The sequence below is a fragment of the Bos taurus genome, chromosome 14, assembly GCF_002263795.3.
Source record: "Bos taurus isolate L1 Dominette 01449 registration number 42190680 breed Hereford chromosome 14, ARS-UCD2.0, whole genome shotgun sequence".
Lineage (NCBI taxonomy): Eukaryota > Metazoa > Chordata > Mammalia > Artiodactyla > Bovidae > Bos > Bos taurus.
The window spans coordinates 37,112,471-37,126,955 of NC_037341.1; the positions used below are offsets into that span (position 1 = coordinate 37,112,471).

Sequence of the window (14,485 nt, forward strand, 5' to 3'; positions counted from 1 at the left end):
AGATTGAAGGCAGGAGAAGGGGACAACAGAGGATGAGATGGTTGGATGGCATCACTGACTCAATGGACATGAGTTTGAGTAAACTCCAGGAGTTGGTGATGGACAGGGCGGCCTGGTGTGCTGCAGTCCATGGGGTCTCAAAGAGTCGGACACGACTGAGATGAACTCAACTTGCTATACCACCAGGCTTCCCTGGTGGCTCAGATGGTAAAGAATCTGCCTGCAATGCAGGAAAGCCAGGTTTGATCCCTGGGTCAGAAAGATCCCCTGGAGAAAGGAATGGCAACCCACTCCAGCGTTCGTGCCTGGAGAACTCCACGTACAGAGGAGCCTGATAGGCTACAGCCTATGGAGTTGCGAGAGTCAGACTCAACTGAGCGACTACCACTGCTATACCACCAGCGAATAAGCAGTTTTAGTAAGCTCTTTATCCTCCTCCTTCAACACCACACTAATTTTATAAAACTGCCAATAAGTTTCAAAATATTAAAATTTAATTATTTTACCATGTTGAACTTTTTTGCCCATGCTTGTAATTAATTTATTCTTGAGTAGCAATTATAAATGCTCTTTATTTTTACAAAGCTGTTTTCCACATTTTATTTTTTGACTTTACATTGACTGTGATTTGAGGTTTTTCCCCAAGCTTTTATATAAGATTTACATTTTCATATATCTAAATGTTTACTCTGTGACTCCTTTTAAGTTCAGAAGTTCTTTCTTCCTTCCTCCAGAATTCTACTGTATGTAGTTTTTAAAAGGCTTATTAATTCAATCCAAGGAAATATTTTCTATATGAAAAGATAAAATCTTCTTTCCCCAAAATACCAATTTTCTAACAGGATTACTTACTAAATAATTTTTCCCTTCTCATTGGTTTGTGATACATTTATTTATCACATATTCAAAACTTATATACAATAAGGCCTAGAAAAGAGTAATTCTATTTTGATGTCTGTTCTTACACTATTATCTTTTGGTGTTTGGTAGACTTATCCTCCTTCAATATCTTAATTAAAAAAAAAAAAACAAAAACAAACCTGCTTTCTTATCTTTCTTCCAAACCTTAAAAGCACCCATTCTATCATTGAACTGAATTTCTACTGAACTACACATTAAAGCAATAATTTGTAAAGAATATACATTTTATAATATTTCAAAATAATAATTTTATGGTTTCTTCTTTTCTGTTTTTAATTTCAAACACCTCTTTGAGGAAGCAGTTTAGAAAACGTGCTAGCAACCTTCAATTATTAAGTGACCATCACCCAACAAAAACAGAAATTAAAATATTAAAAATAACGTATTCATAAAGCTACAATCAGTAGAACCTCAGATTTTTTTAGGAATAACTATTAGATTAGGAACAGCTTTCTTTAAGTTAATAGGCCATCTCTAACAACCTGACATTCTACCCGCTAACAACAGTACCACAACTGAGTACACTGGCATCATAACTTCTATCTCCAGTAATAGGTTTCCAAATAGGCTAGTTCTAATTTGATTTATTATTATTAAGTACTTCTTTTTTGTAATAAAATAGTAGGGCAGAATATTCAAGCAATTTTAGATTCTACTTGTATGATGGCCATGATTTTATATGCTCCATTAAAAATCTGGTCTAACTTATCCACAACATCCATTATATAATTCCTTCTTTTTCCCAAGCAGATTTATAATCTTTCAAACATAAATACTGAAAAATTATCATTCTAAATAAAACTGCTTACCATGATACCACCATTTTGTTTTCTTTGGATTCTTGTTACATGTTCGAACATAAAAAGAATTATCTGGTGGTCGTCTCTGAAATGAAAAAGTGTAAATAGGTAAGTTACAAAACAGGAAAACATAAGGAGATAGTTTTAATAAAAACCTCTAGGCAAAATTATTATAGAACGTATAAGAAACGATATAAGTGCTGATGTCACAACTGAAAAAAAATATATTCCAGGAAATGTAGCCTCTAAAACACTGAAATTGTTTTTTTTTTTTTCAACATAGATATGCATATGTGATTTGGGTTAGCTTCCAGTGGGATTACTCGAGAATGACAATCAACCATAGTGGCAGCATTAGGTTCTAAAGAATTCTAGTTTTATTTATCTTGTCTCCCTAGAAATAATTTAATAATTATTTTTATGAGCTAGTCAAAACAAAAGTCTACCTAACTAGCTTTGTCTGAGAAATTCTAGCAATTTATAAACAAAGGATTATTGCTCTCCTGTAAAAAAAGTATAGTTAAGGAGAAACTAAAGGATTCAGTTTCCAAAATGTATGTAAGAGGAAATGAAGGGAGAGATACATTAGCATTTCTGCTACACATATGTCCAGGCCAGCACACTATTAGAAGCATATGGCAGCGCTACAGGGGAGCTACATCAGAAATAGTGATGCCAACAACAGTGAAGATAGGTTGTAAAAGAATTTTCTTGAAAACTATTAGATGTGGATCAAACACAAGAAATATGTGCCTCTCTACAAAGATTTGGAAACATGTGAAATGCGTATTAGAGCCACTGAAGGCAGGTTAGTGGATATGTGACAGGTCCAACTAAATAGCAATGGTGAACAGGACTACCGACGCAGCGGAAAGCAAAACTGACAGTCAGTCTCACTTGATGCTTCCAAAATCCATATACAAAACTATGATCTAACTCTTATGAGATAGCAATCATAGTAATTTAACAGAACAAGTAGAGCATAAGACAGTGAACAGCTATTCCAAGATCATCCTGTTTATACAGTTTAGAGAAAATTCCTGAAAAATTACCATGAAATTAGATGCCTACTTCAAAGAACTGATGGTCTGCTATTGCCTGTCTTGTAAAGTCATAACCTGTGCTCATGTAGAATAAACTGCTACTGCTGTAACAATCTTATAAACTCATTTACCACAACCCAATCTTCAAAAATCAAAAGAAAGGGGGAAAATTCATTCTGTTTGCTTATATCAAGAATATAAGCAAATTAGTAAATGACTAGGAGATGTGTTTCTTAAAAAACTAAAGTATACAAAAAATTGGATTAGCTAAATTGTTTTAAGAATGGAATACAAGCTGGAAAGTTTGGACTATCTATATCACAAGATCACTGAGACTAAAGTGTAGGTTACTGAAAGGTCCCTGATCTCAATATCAGAAATGATCTTTAATCTGCAGACATAATGGATTTAAAAGCCTTCAGTCTAGGGAACCATTCTTGACTATGAAAAAGGAAATTGGAACAGAAGAATTATGACTAAAAAATGTCTCTGGTAAAATTAAAAATTTGTATTCTGAGAGTTGACTATTAAAGTGAAATTCATATATCCATGTCCAGTACAGAATAAAACTCACCTGTTTTAACAGAACAATTTCCAGTGAATTTTAAAAGACTTTTTGAAAAGTCTGTTTCATGCTAGATTCCTCTCATGCCTGAGCATGCTTCCTCTTCATCTTAGTAACCTGGTACTTAGCACAGTAACAAGGGCACATAGTAGGGTCCTAATAATGTCTGAATTTTATCATTTTTCACAAAACTAATGCTGTCAGAATCTAACTTCCAGATTATCATTTTGGTTGAATAAATTATAATTTATAGTTTATATTATATAATATAGTTTATCAATAATTTAAATGGAATGATTAGTCTTACACTATGCAAGAAACACTAAGAGACAACTAGAAAGTGAGGGGAAAGATGAGGGTTAGAAAAGGATGAAGGAGTTAGAGAACAAAACCATTTTCTAGTTTTTAATAGTAAATCATTGCATTTAAATGTAAACAGATCTAATAATCATAAGGCACATGTAAGAACTATGCACAAACACCACTGGCATTAATCTTAACTTATTAAATCCTATAGTTACTGCCTCATCTTTCTATAGGCATTAAAATTAAGAGAAACCTTTGTAATTGTAAACTGCTCTGCGCCACACCTAAGTATGTGTTGGGGTTGGAGGCTGGGAGAGGAGAAAATATGGAATCAATAAATGAATAAAACTTGTTTCCAAGCCCTTGGGGTTAACAAAAGCTCAAGTGTAGCCTAAAATGTAGCCAAGAAAAACCAACAACCAAGAGGAAACTCAAGTTAGGTGATACTAACGTTAGATGATCGGAGAAGGCAATGGCACCCCACTCCAGTACTCTTGCCTGGAAAATCCCATGGATGGAGGAGCCTGGGTGGGCCGCTGTCTATGGAGTCGCACAGAGTCAGGCACGACTGAAGCAACTTAGCAGCAACATTAGATGAAATGTACCCTCTTTCATCTATTCTAAGATGTACATTTTTTTTCTTATTATTTTACCCATATGGGGATCGTCTTTCAACTAAGGGTATGTGATAGTTTAACTGCAAGAAGTTTCTCTCCTTCTCTTGTGGTACATAAAATTGCATATTAAAGGCTCTCACATTGAAATTAATAAATATATATGCAATTTAACCCATTATTTCCCATTCTTATTTGAACAAAATTTTTTCTTATAAACTGAACACCATGAAACCTCCTATGGAACTCACATTCTAAGAAACTCACTTTGCAAACAAGTGACCTAGAGTGTTTCAAAATCTAGATAAGCTACCATTTAAAAATGAAGTACTCTCTTCAATGTTCTCTAAATAGTTATTTGGTAAAAGTGACAGTTCAAATGGAAAAAAAGCTGTGCTACAATAAATGAATAACCCTACAGCTCCCTGATCTCTAAGATAAATTCACTTCTCCTTTAAACAGAATACAAAACAAAACCCTCCCCTCACCCTCACTATGGAGAAGAGAAGCTTTAAAATGTAGAAATACAAGAATATTGAGACACTAACCATCAAGCAGGAATGACAAAGAGGGCTGGAAACAGAGGATTTAGATACTTTAAAAGGGTATTCTAAATTTAACTCACATGATTTTTCTTTCTGGTCTTTTCCCCCTTTCTCCATCAGACAGAATCTGTAGATTAGTAAAGGAGAATAAGAGGAAAAGTCCTGAAAATTCTATTAGTAATTTAGTCTGCCGCCTTCAGTCTAGTCTTTATGACAGGAGAGCTCCGGTTCCTGGAAAATTCCCTAAAGCAGGCTTATAGAGTAGAAACCAGCAGAGAGGCGAGGGGAGCCAGAAGGCTTGTTTCTGGGGCTTCCCACAGTGAAATCTAGAAACCATAATTTCTTATACACTTTTGCCCTGTGCATGCTTACAGAAATAAAACTTAGATTATTTAAGAACATCTGAAGGCATTTCCTATTTAAGAAATATAAAGTCTGATGTCTATTATTAAATTATTTTCCAATCTACTACTAAACATCCTCTATAACTTCACAGTAAAAAGCATTAAGTACTTTCTTCAAATAAATTTTATATTAAAATAGTTTCTCTAACTGAACTAGAAGAAAAGCTATTACCTGAATAGTTCTGAAAAGTCCTACCTTTTCTTTGCAGCTGGAAAGCATGCTAATAATGCTAAGACAAACTGACTGGACTGAGAGCGCTGGGGACCAGTCTTCTGTTAGAATGGATAAACAGATATGACCATTGCTATAAACATGAGGATGAACAGGAATATTTTCACCAGTAAACATGACCTAAGAAAGAACAAAAACCATTAATTTTATCTGTATTACCAAAAAATAAAATATTCTCCATATAAGTTAATATTTTAAAAACCAAATTGAAAACAAACAAAATCAATGCCAGGAACAAGATAAACAACTGCTTGTATTTTATTCTTATTAATTGAATAAGTAATGGTTTTACTAATATGAATAACCATGTAGTAGGAAAAAAAACCTTCAGATTATCTAGTTTATATTTCAGCTATTTTTCACAAATTACTTTTAAATTTTCTAAATTACCAAGCATTTTTAGACTAGTGAAAGACAACTGTATGTACAAGAATGGTTTTTCAAATTCTACTCATTGTTCTCCACATACAGAAATCAAATACACTAAAATTCCAAATCCTAGTGTTCAATTTTAGGACAATATAAATTACATGTAATAGGAACACTCCTCCTACTGACGACAATGCTATTATCTAAGGTGCCATATACATAAAAGGAAATGACTGCTATATATTCTACCTCATCTAAACTCAAACTTCAGTATGATGAACAATTTCAAATTACTACTTATTAAGGAGTAAAGACCTATGTGCTTGGACGAAAAAGCAAAGGTTGAATGAGTCTCCCAATTATTTGCTCTTTTTCTCTGCTTTTTCTTTGACTCAATTCTTCTACCAGTTTTCTCCTTTATCCATCTTCCCTTAGCACTGTTTTGAAAGGCAATAAATCTATTATTTCCTTCCTTAGCCCTAATACATTCAGAATATCAATAGTGCTGCTTCTGAAACATATCTGTCTGAGCATCTGAATAGGCAGGAGAGTAAATTCATATATTCCAAGGAATCTGTAAGCACAGGCCAAACTAGATCAAAGTAGAAGTCTCATATTTAACAAAGCTTGGATATGTTAGTTCATAATAAACCACTTTGATATAAAATTAACCATCAATCCTCTAAGTGAATTTTATACTGCAGTATGATGCACCATTTTTACTGTTGCAGCAATTCTTAGCAGTAACTCTTATTTCTTGATCTGCCCCCTCACCCCTTTTAAAAGTTTCTGGCTGTGCCTCGTGTCATTCAGGATCTTGGTTTCCTGACCAGAGATGGAACCCAGGCGCCCTGCAGTGCAAACATGGAGTCCTAACCACTGAACTGCCAGCAAAGTCCCCCATCTGGCTCTTAGGGGGGAAAAAAATCATCTGGAGATCTGGCTAAAAATACAAATTCAAGAGCCCCACTTTGACAGATTCTGATTCACTAGGTATGATGGTATTTTTATAAAACTCAAGTGGTAAAGAACCTGCCTGCCAATGCAGAAACCATAAGAGACATGGGTTTGATCCCTGGGTTGGGAAGATCCGCTGGAGAAGAGAATGGCTACCCATCCCTGTATTGTTGCCTGCAGAATCCCATGGACACAGGAGCCTGGCAGGCTACAGTCCATGGGATCGCAAAGAGGTGGGACATGACTGAAGTGTCTTAGCACATCAAACATAAACTAGTAGTTCCCAAACCAGACTTAACAGTAAGTGTATCTCAGCCCCACAAATTGCCTCATACTTGAATACAGCAAAATCTTCATAAGGAAAAAACCCTACCTTAAGTGATAAAAAACTGATGAAATATACTGCTCTAGGTATATCCCCCCTTTTTTTCCTTTATAAAGCAGAAGAGAGCCAGTAAAAAAAGTGTAGCCACAATAAGGTATGCTATATTTTAATACAGGATATATTACAGTAAACTACCATAAGTTACGTTTTGCTTTTAAATATCTACCTATAAATCTGATTTTAGTACAATTTTACAAACACTTACATTTAACAAAGCACGCTTTCATATGAGTAGGTGTCTTCTACTATTTTTTTTCTACTGCTAACATATGGGACCCATTTCTTCAGTTGAAGCTAATATAAGATTCCAACAACACAAGCAAGACTCTACACATGGATATCACCAGACGGTCAATACCAAAATCAGACTGATTATATTCTTTGCAGCCAAAGAAGGAGACACTCTATACAGTCAGCAAAAACAAGACTGGGAGCTGACTGCGGCTCAGATCATGACCTCCTTATTGACAAATTCAGACTTAAATTGAAGAAAGTAGAGAAAACCACTAGACCATTCAAGTATGACCTAAATCAAATCCCTTATGATTATACAGTGGAAGAATAGATTCAAGGGATTAGATCTGATAGACAGAGTGCCTGAAGAACTACGGATGAGGTTCATGACAATGTACAGGAGGCAGTGATCAAGACCATCCCCAAGAAAAAGAAATGCAAAAAGGCAAAATGGTTGTCTGAGGAGGGCTTACAAACAGCTAAGAAAAGAGAAGAGAAAGGCAAAGGAGAAAAGGAAAGATATACCATGTGAATGCAGAATTCCAAAGAATAGTAAGGAGAGATAAGAAAGCCTTCCTCAGTGATCAATGCAAAGAAATAGAGGAAAACAATAGAATGGGAAAGACTAGAGATCTCTTCAAGAAAATTAGAGATACCAAGGGAATATTTCATGCAAAGCTGAGCACAGTAAAGGACAGAAATGGTATGGACCTAATAGAAGCAGAAGATATTAAGAAGAGATGGCAAGAATACACATTAGAACTATTAAAAAAAAAGATCTTCATGACCCAGATAACAATGGTGTGATCAGTCACCTAGAGCAAGACATACTGGAATGCAAAGTCAAGTGGGCCTTAGGAAGCATCACTACAAACAAAGCTAGTTGGAGGTGATGGAACCCCAGTTAAGCTATTTCAAATCTTAAAAGATGATGCTGTGAAAGTGCTGCACTCAATATGCCAGCAAATCTGGAAAACTCAGCAGTGGCCACAGGACTGGAAAAGGTCAGTTTTCATTCCAATCTCAAGGAAAGGCAATGCCAAAGAGTGCTCAAACTATCACACAATTGCACTCATCTCACACGCTAGTAAAGTAATGCTCAAAATTTCCCAAGTCAGGCTTCAACGTATGTGAACTGTGAACTTCCAGATGTGTAGTCTGGATTTAGAAAAGGTAGAGGAACCAGAGATCAAATTGCCAACATTTGCTGGATCATGGAAAAAGCAAGAGAGTTCCAGAAAAACATCTATTTCTGCTTTATTGACTATGCCAAAGTTTGACTGTGTGGATCTCAACAAACTGTGGAAAATTCTGAAAGACATGGGAATACCAGACCACCTGACCTGCCTCTTGAGAAACCTGTATGCAGGTCAAGAAGCAACAGTTAGAACTGGACATGGAACAACAGACTGGTTCCAAATTGGGAAAGGAGTACATCAAGGCTGTATATTGTCACACTGCTTATTTAACTTATATGCAGAGTATATCAAGCAAAATGCCAGGTTGGATGAAGCACAAGCTGGAATCAAGATTGCCACAAAAATATAAATAACCTCAGATATGCAATGATACTACCCTCATGGCAGAAAGCGAAGAAGCATTAAAGAGCCTCTTGATGAAAGTCACAGAGGAGAGTGAAAAAGTTGGCTTAGAACTCAACATTCAGAAAACAAGAAAAGATCATCGCATCTGGTCCCATCACTTCATGGCAAACAGATGGGGAAACAATGTAAACACTGACACACTTCATTTTGGGGGCTCCAAAATCACTGCAGATGGTGAGGGCAGCCGTGAAATTAAAAGACGCTTGTTCCTTGGAAGGAAAGTTATGACCAACCTAGACAGCATTAAAAAGTAGAGACATTACTTTGCCAAAAAGGTTCGTCTAGTCAAAGCTGTGGTTTTTCCAGTAGTCATGGATGGATGTGAGAGTTGGACTGTGAAGAAAGCTCAGCACTGAAGAATTGATGGTTTTGAACTGTGGTGTTGGAGAAGACTCTTGAGAGTCCCCTGGACTGCAAGGAGCTCCAACCAGTCCATCCTAAAGGAGATCAGTCCTGGGTGTTCATTGGAAGGACTGATATTGAAGCTGAAACTCCAATATTTTGGCCACGTGATGCAAAGAACTGACTCATTTGAAAAGATCCTGATGCTGGGAAAGATCAAAGGCGTGAGGAGAAGGGGATGAGAGAGGATAAGATGGCTGGATCACTGATTGTGATGGACATGAATTTGGGTAGGCTCTGGGGGTTGGTGATGGACAGGGAGGCCTGGCGTGCTGCAGTCCATGGGGTCGCATACAGTCAGACACAACTGAGTGACTGAACTGAACTGAATATAAGACAGGAAGAGGAATTATTTCTCAAAGGAATGACTTTATACACTACATTTTTTTTGTCCTTTAAATTCTGGACATTCACCCTCCATTTCCATGAAGTTGCTGCTGCTAAGTCGCTTCAGTCATGTCCAACTCTGTGCGACCCCACACATGGCAGCCTACCAGGCTCCTCTGTCCTTGGGATTCTCCAGGCAAGAATACTGGAGTGGGTTGCCATTTCCTCCTCCAATGCATGAAAGGGAAAAGTCAAAGTGAAGTCGCTCAGTCGTGTCCAACTCCTAGCGACCCCATGGACTGCAGCCTACCAGGCTCCTCTGTCCATGGGAGTTTCCAGGCAAGAGTACTGGAGTGGGTTGTCATTGCCTTCTCCAATTTCCATGAAGAGAGCTAAAGTAAACCTGATAATTAAAAGGAAAAGTCTTAAAACAAGAGATTGTCCTGCCCAATTGCAGAAGACCCCCTGAGAGACTTGGGTACAGCTGTGTTTGAAGGACCATTTAACTCAATTATATCTATCAGTAACAATGTGCTCAGTGTCTCAGTCATGTCTGACTCTTTATAACCCTATGGACAGTACCCCACAAGGCTCCTCTGTCCATGGGATTGTCCTGGCAAAATACTGGAGTGGCTTGCCATTTTCTCCTCCAGGGGATCTTCCTGGCCCAGAAATCAAAGCCAAGTCTCCTGAGCAGAATGAAATAAATTAGATCTCAATAAAGATAATGCTATGAAACTGCTGCACTCAATATGCCAACAAATTTGGAAAACTCAGCAGTGGCCACAGGACTGGAAAAGGTCAGGTTGCATTCCAATCTCAAGGAAAGGCAATGCCAAAGATTGCTCAAACTACCGCACAACTGCACTCATCTCACGCTAGTAAAGTGATGCTTAAAATTCTCCAAGCCAGGCTTCAGCAATACGTGAACCGTGAACTTCCTGATGTTCAAGCTGGTTTTAGAAAAGGCAGAGAAAACAGAGATCAAATTGCCAACATCCACTGGATCATGGAAAAAGCAAGAGAGTTCCAGAAAAACATCTATTTCGGCTTTATTGACTATGCCAAAGCCTTTGACTGCGTGGATCACAATAAACTGTGGAAAATTCTGAAAGACATAGGAATACCAGACCACCTGACTTGCCTCTTGAGAAATCTGTATGCAGATCAGAAAGCAACAGTTAGAATTGGACACGGAACAACAGACTGGTTCCAAATAGGAAAAGGAGTACGTCAAGGCTGTATATTGTCACCCTGCTTATTTAACTTCTATGCAGAGTACATCATGAGAAACGCTGGGCTGGAGGAAGCACAAGCTGGAATCAAGACTGCCAGGAGAAATATCAATAACCTCAGATATGCAGATGACACCACCCTTATGGCAGAAAGTGAAGAGGAACTAAAGAGCCTCTTGATGAAAGTCACAGAGAAGAGTGAAAAAGTTGGCTTAAAACTCAACATTCAGAAAACTAAGATCATCGCATCTGGTCCCATCACTTTATGGCAGACAGCTGGGGAAACAGTGAAAACAGTGGCTGACTTTATTTTTTGGGGCTCCAAAATCACCACAGATGGTGACTGCAGCCATAAAATAAAACGATGCTTACTCCTTGGAAGGAAAGTTATGACCAACCTAGACAGCATATTAAAAAGCAGAGACATTACTTTGCCAAATAAGGTCCGTCTAGTCAAGGCTATGGTTATTCCAGTGGTCATGTACGGATATGAGAATTGGACTCTAAACAAAGCTTTGCGCCAAAGACTTGATGGTTTTGAACTGTGGTGTTGGAGAAGACTCTTGAGAGTCCCTTGGACTGCAAGGAGATCCAACCAGTCCATCCTAAAGGAGATCAGTCCTGGGTGTTCATTGGAAGGACTGATGTCGAAGCTGAAAGTCCAGTCCTTTGGCCACCTGATGCAAAGAGCTGACTCATTTGAAAAGACCCTGGTGCTGGGAAAGATTGAGGGCAGGAGGAGAAGGGGACGACAGAGGATGAGATGGCTGGATGGCATCACTGACTCAATGGACATGGGTTTAGGTGAACTCTGGGAGTTGGTGATGGACAGGGAGGCCCGGTGTGCTGCAGTCCATGGGGTCGCAAAGAGTCGGACATGACTGAGTGACTGAACTGAACTGAATGCTTAAAAAAAAAAAAGAAAGAAAACGAAAAACACGGGATTTTAAACCTGCTGCATCGAAGATCAGACAAGATCAGGGTGGTATGGCCGGAGACTAAACATGCTGCTTTCAGGACAAATGCAGCCAGTCTAAAACTTCCAACAACCCGAAACACGTGAAGTGACGTGTTGCACATGGCACACACGGTACAGGTAACCCCTAGGAGTTTGTCTAAAGAGAGAAAGGCTGAGTTTCCATGCCAGAGGAGAATTCCTGAGATAGAAGAAAAAACATTTTCAACAGTTTATTCACGTAGAAGTCTGGTAAGCTGTCTGAACAGACAGTTTTGATGTAAACTTTGCTGTTCTGGTTCTTTGCACAGGACACAAGCGTAATCACAGGTGAAATTTTTCAAGGCCACACTCTTAACTGTCCTTGTTTATTTAATATGCAGTACAAGCCTGAGGAGGAAATGGACATTTCAAGCTTTTTTAATGCAGCTAAATAGGTTCTGAAAACTTAAGAGTCTTTAAACTTTTCAGAGTTGAAAACCTATTTTTGGGGGGCCAAGGGAGTTGCAAATAGCTGATAAACTATCTAACACAGATGTGACAAGAAAATTGAATACAATGAATTTGAAACCAAAGGGAATAAAGGGTTTTGCTAATTTGTTTTTTTAAACAATTTTTTCAGATTGAAAGTAGTCATTCAGATTAAACAACTGCACATATTCCCCATTACGTAAATCAAACTGAATAAAATGGAATTACAGACTTTCAAGAACAAGCTGTTTAATGGAAAAAAATTTAGAAAAGGATCTTAGATCTAATGTATGTGAACCACATCTGAAATTCTGAGTCTGCATAAGAAGCAGCTCTCAAGTGTCTCTAAATTTCCAAATACCCAACTATCTGTGTGGCTCAAATTCAAAAGCAGATGAGAGCTGAGAAAGAACTATGCTTTTGGAGGTAAGAACGCATTTCCCACATACAACCTAAAATTTTAAGCAAATCAACCTCTGGGTAACCTTTGGGTACTAAATGTATTATTTGTTCATAAAACTAATAAGATCTAAACTGAATGCTACCGAAAGTGATAATATAAAGGGTGGATATTAGCTAACTGTTTCTAATATGAAATTCATGTTACTTGTTATACCTGAGGACTTTAAACATCAAGCTCAGTACTCACTGACCTCACAGTACTAAGATCTTACACAACACAGGCATACTAATGTGTTCAGACTAACGCTCCACAAGTGATTAGAAAGTCAGACACTGAATATGGTATGTCAAGATAGGTCAAAATACAATATACATAGAATGAGCAATACAAAACAGGCTATAATTATAAAAGCCAATCTACAACATGGACACCAAGGTTTCTATAGGGACAATAAGAGGGAATGTGTTCTCTGATTAAAATTGCAAGTAGATGAGAATACTTACAGGGCAACTATAAAAACTGAACATACAAGTAGACAGTTTCATAAACTAAAATAATCTAATTATGAATAATATATATGACATAGATAGTCTAGCATATATGATAAATATTTGACAAAAGTGGTTGGGGACAAGAATTTTAAAATAGTTTTCAATTCAATTCTCCCCTTTTTAGTCATCTCATATGGATCAGTGGAATGAATATTAATAGTTTTCACAAAGCAGTGTGAGAATCAGACCACAGAAAGATGAAGACACTATTTGCTACAATGTTTCTAAAGCTTTACAATCAAGGCAAGTATATTTTTTAGCACCTTTAAAATAGGTCCAAAATATGGCCACTTTCACAACCTCCATGGTTACCCTTCTGGTCCAAATCACCATCACCTCTCACCTGGGTCAATGTCATCGCTTATCTGGCCTCCCTAAAACCGTGTGCTTCCACATCTCATCAAATAAAATTTTCAGTGAATGGGGAATTTCACAACCACTTGTCCAGAGCAATGGACCTCAGCAAAGTTTTGCTATCAGAAAAATCTTCAAATCTATATGTACATTAAGCTCTGAGTACTGGACCCTTTATAATTATTTTATAACCATATAGATAATATGATTAAAATAACTTTAAAATCATTTAAAAGTATTACTGGACTTCCAGTGCTCTGTCATTTTCTCAATCATGGGTAACAGAACATATAACTTCTATGACATGGGAGGGACCATAAAATTAACTGATGTTAAAAGGGGATCTTCGTATTTCAAAGGACTGGAACAACTGCCCTAGGGTTTCCACATCATTCTACATGTAGTCTTTAATTTTCCGAAATAACATTACTTAATGAATTTTTTGTTGCTGATTAGTTGCTAAGTCGTGTCCAACTGCTTTGCCACCCCATGGACTGTAGCCCACTAGGCTCTTCTGTCCATGAGATTTCCCAGGCAAGAATATTGGAGTAGGTTGCCATTTCCTTTCCCAAGGAACCTTCCCAACCCAGGGATTGAACCTGCATCTCCTACATTTAGCAGGTAGATTCTTTACCACTGAGCCAATTAATGAATAAGCAGATATTTTCCATATTGGTATTCACATCTAATCAGCAGAATGGGAGAAAAGTAAATTGGGTTTGATTCTTGATTGTTCTAATAACTAGCTTTTAAACCATAAACAAGACAATTCACTTCTACAGGCTTCAATTCCCTCACATTAAAGGAG

The 14,485-nt window shown here is 37.3% G+C and overlaps 1 protein-coding gene across 9 annotated transcripts in view; it reads right to left on the minus strand.

The window, feature by feature from the left end:
• UBE2W (ubiquitin conjugating enzyme E2 W) overlaps positions 1 to 14,485 on the minus strand; it is a 119,429-nt gene that overhangs the window by 36,845 nt on the left and 68,099 nt on the right. For 5 of the 9 annotated variants that reach the window (XM_059893338.1, XM_059893339.1, XM_025001723.2 and 2 more), the window contains 2 exons: positions 5,395 to 5,550; positions 1,731 to 1,806 (listed from right to left, as the gene is read on the minus strand). In XM_059893338.1, the coding sequence (XP_059749321.1) occupies positions 1,731 to 1,806; positions 5,395 to 5,550 (232 nt within the window). Of the gene's footprint in view, positions 1 to 1,730; positions 1,807 to 4,874; positions 4,922 to 5,394; positions 5,551 to 14,485 lie in introns of all 9 variants that reach the window. The other 4 variants (XM_025001725.2, XM_059893335.1, XM_025001724.2 and 1 more) reach the window with 2 other exon arrangements.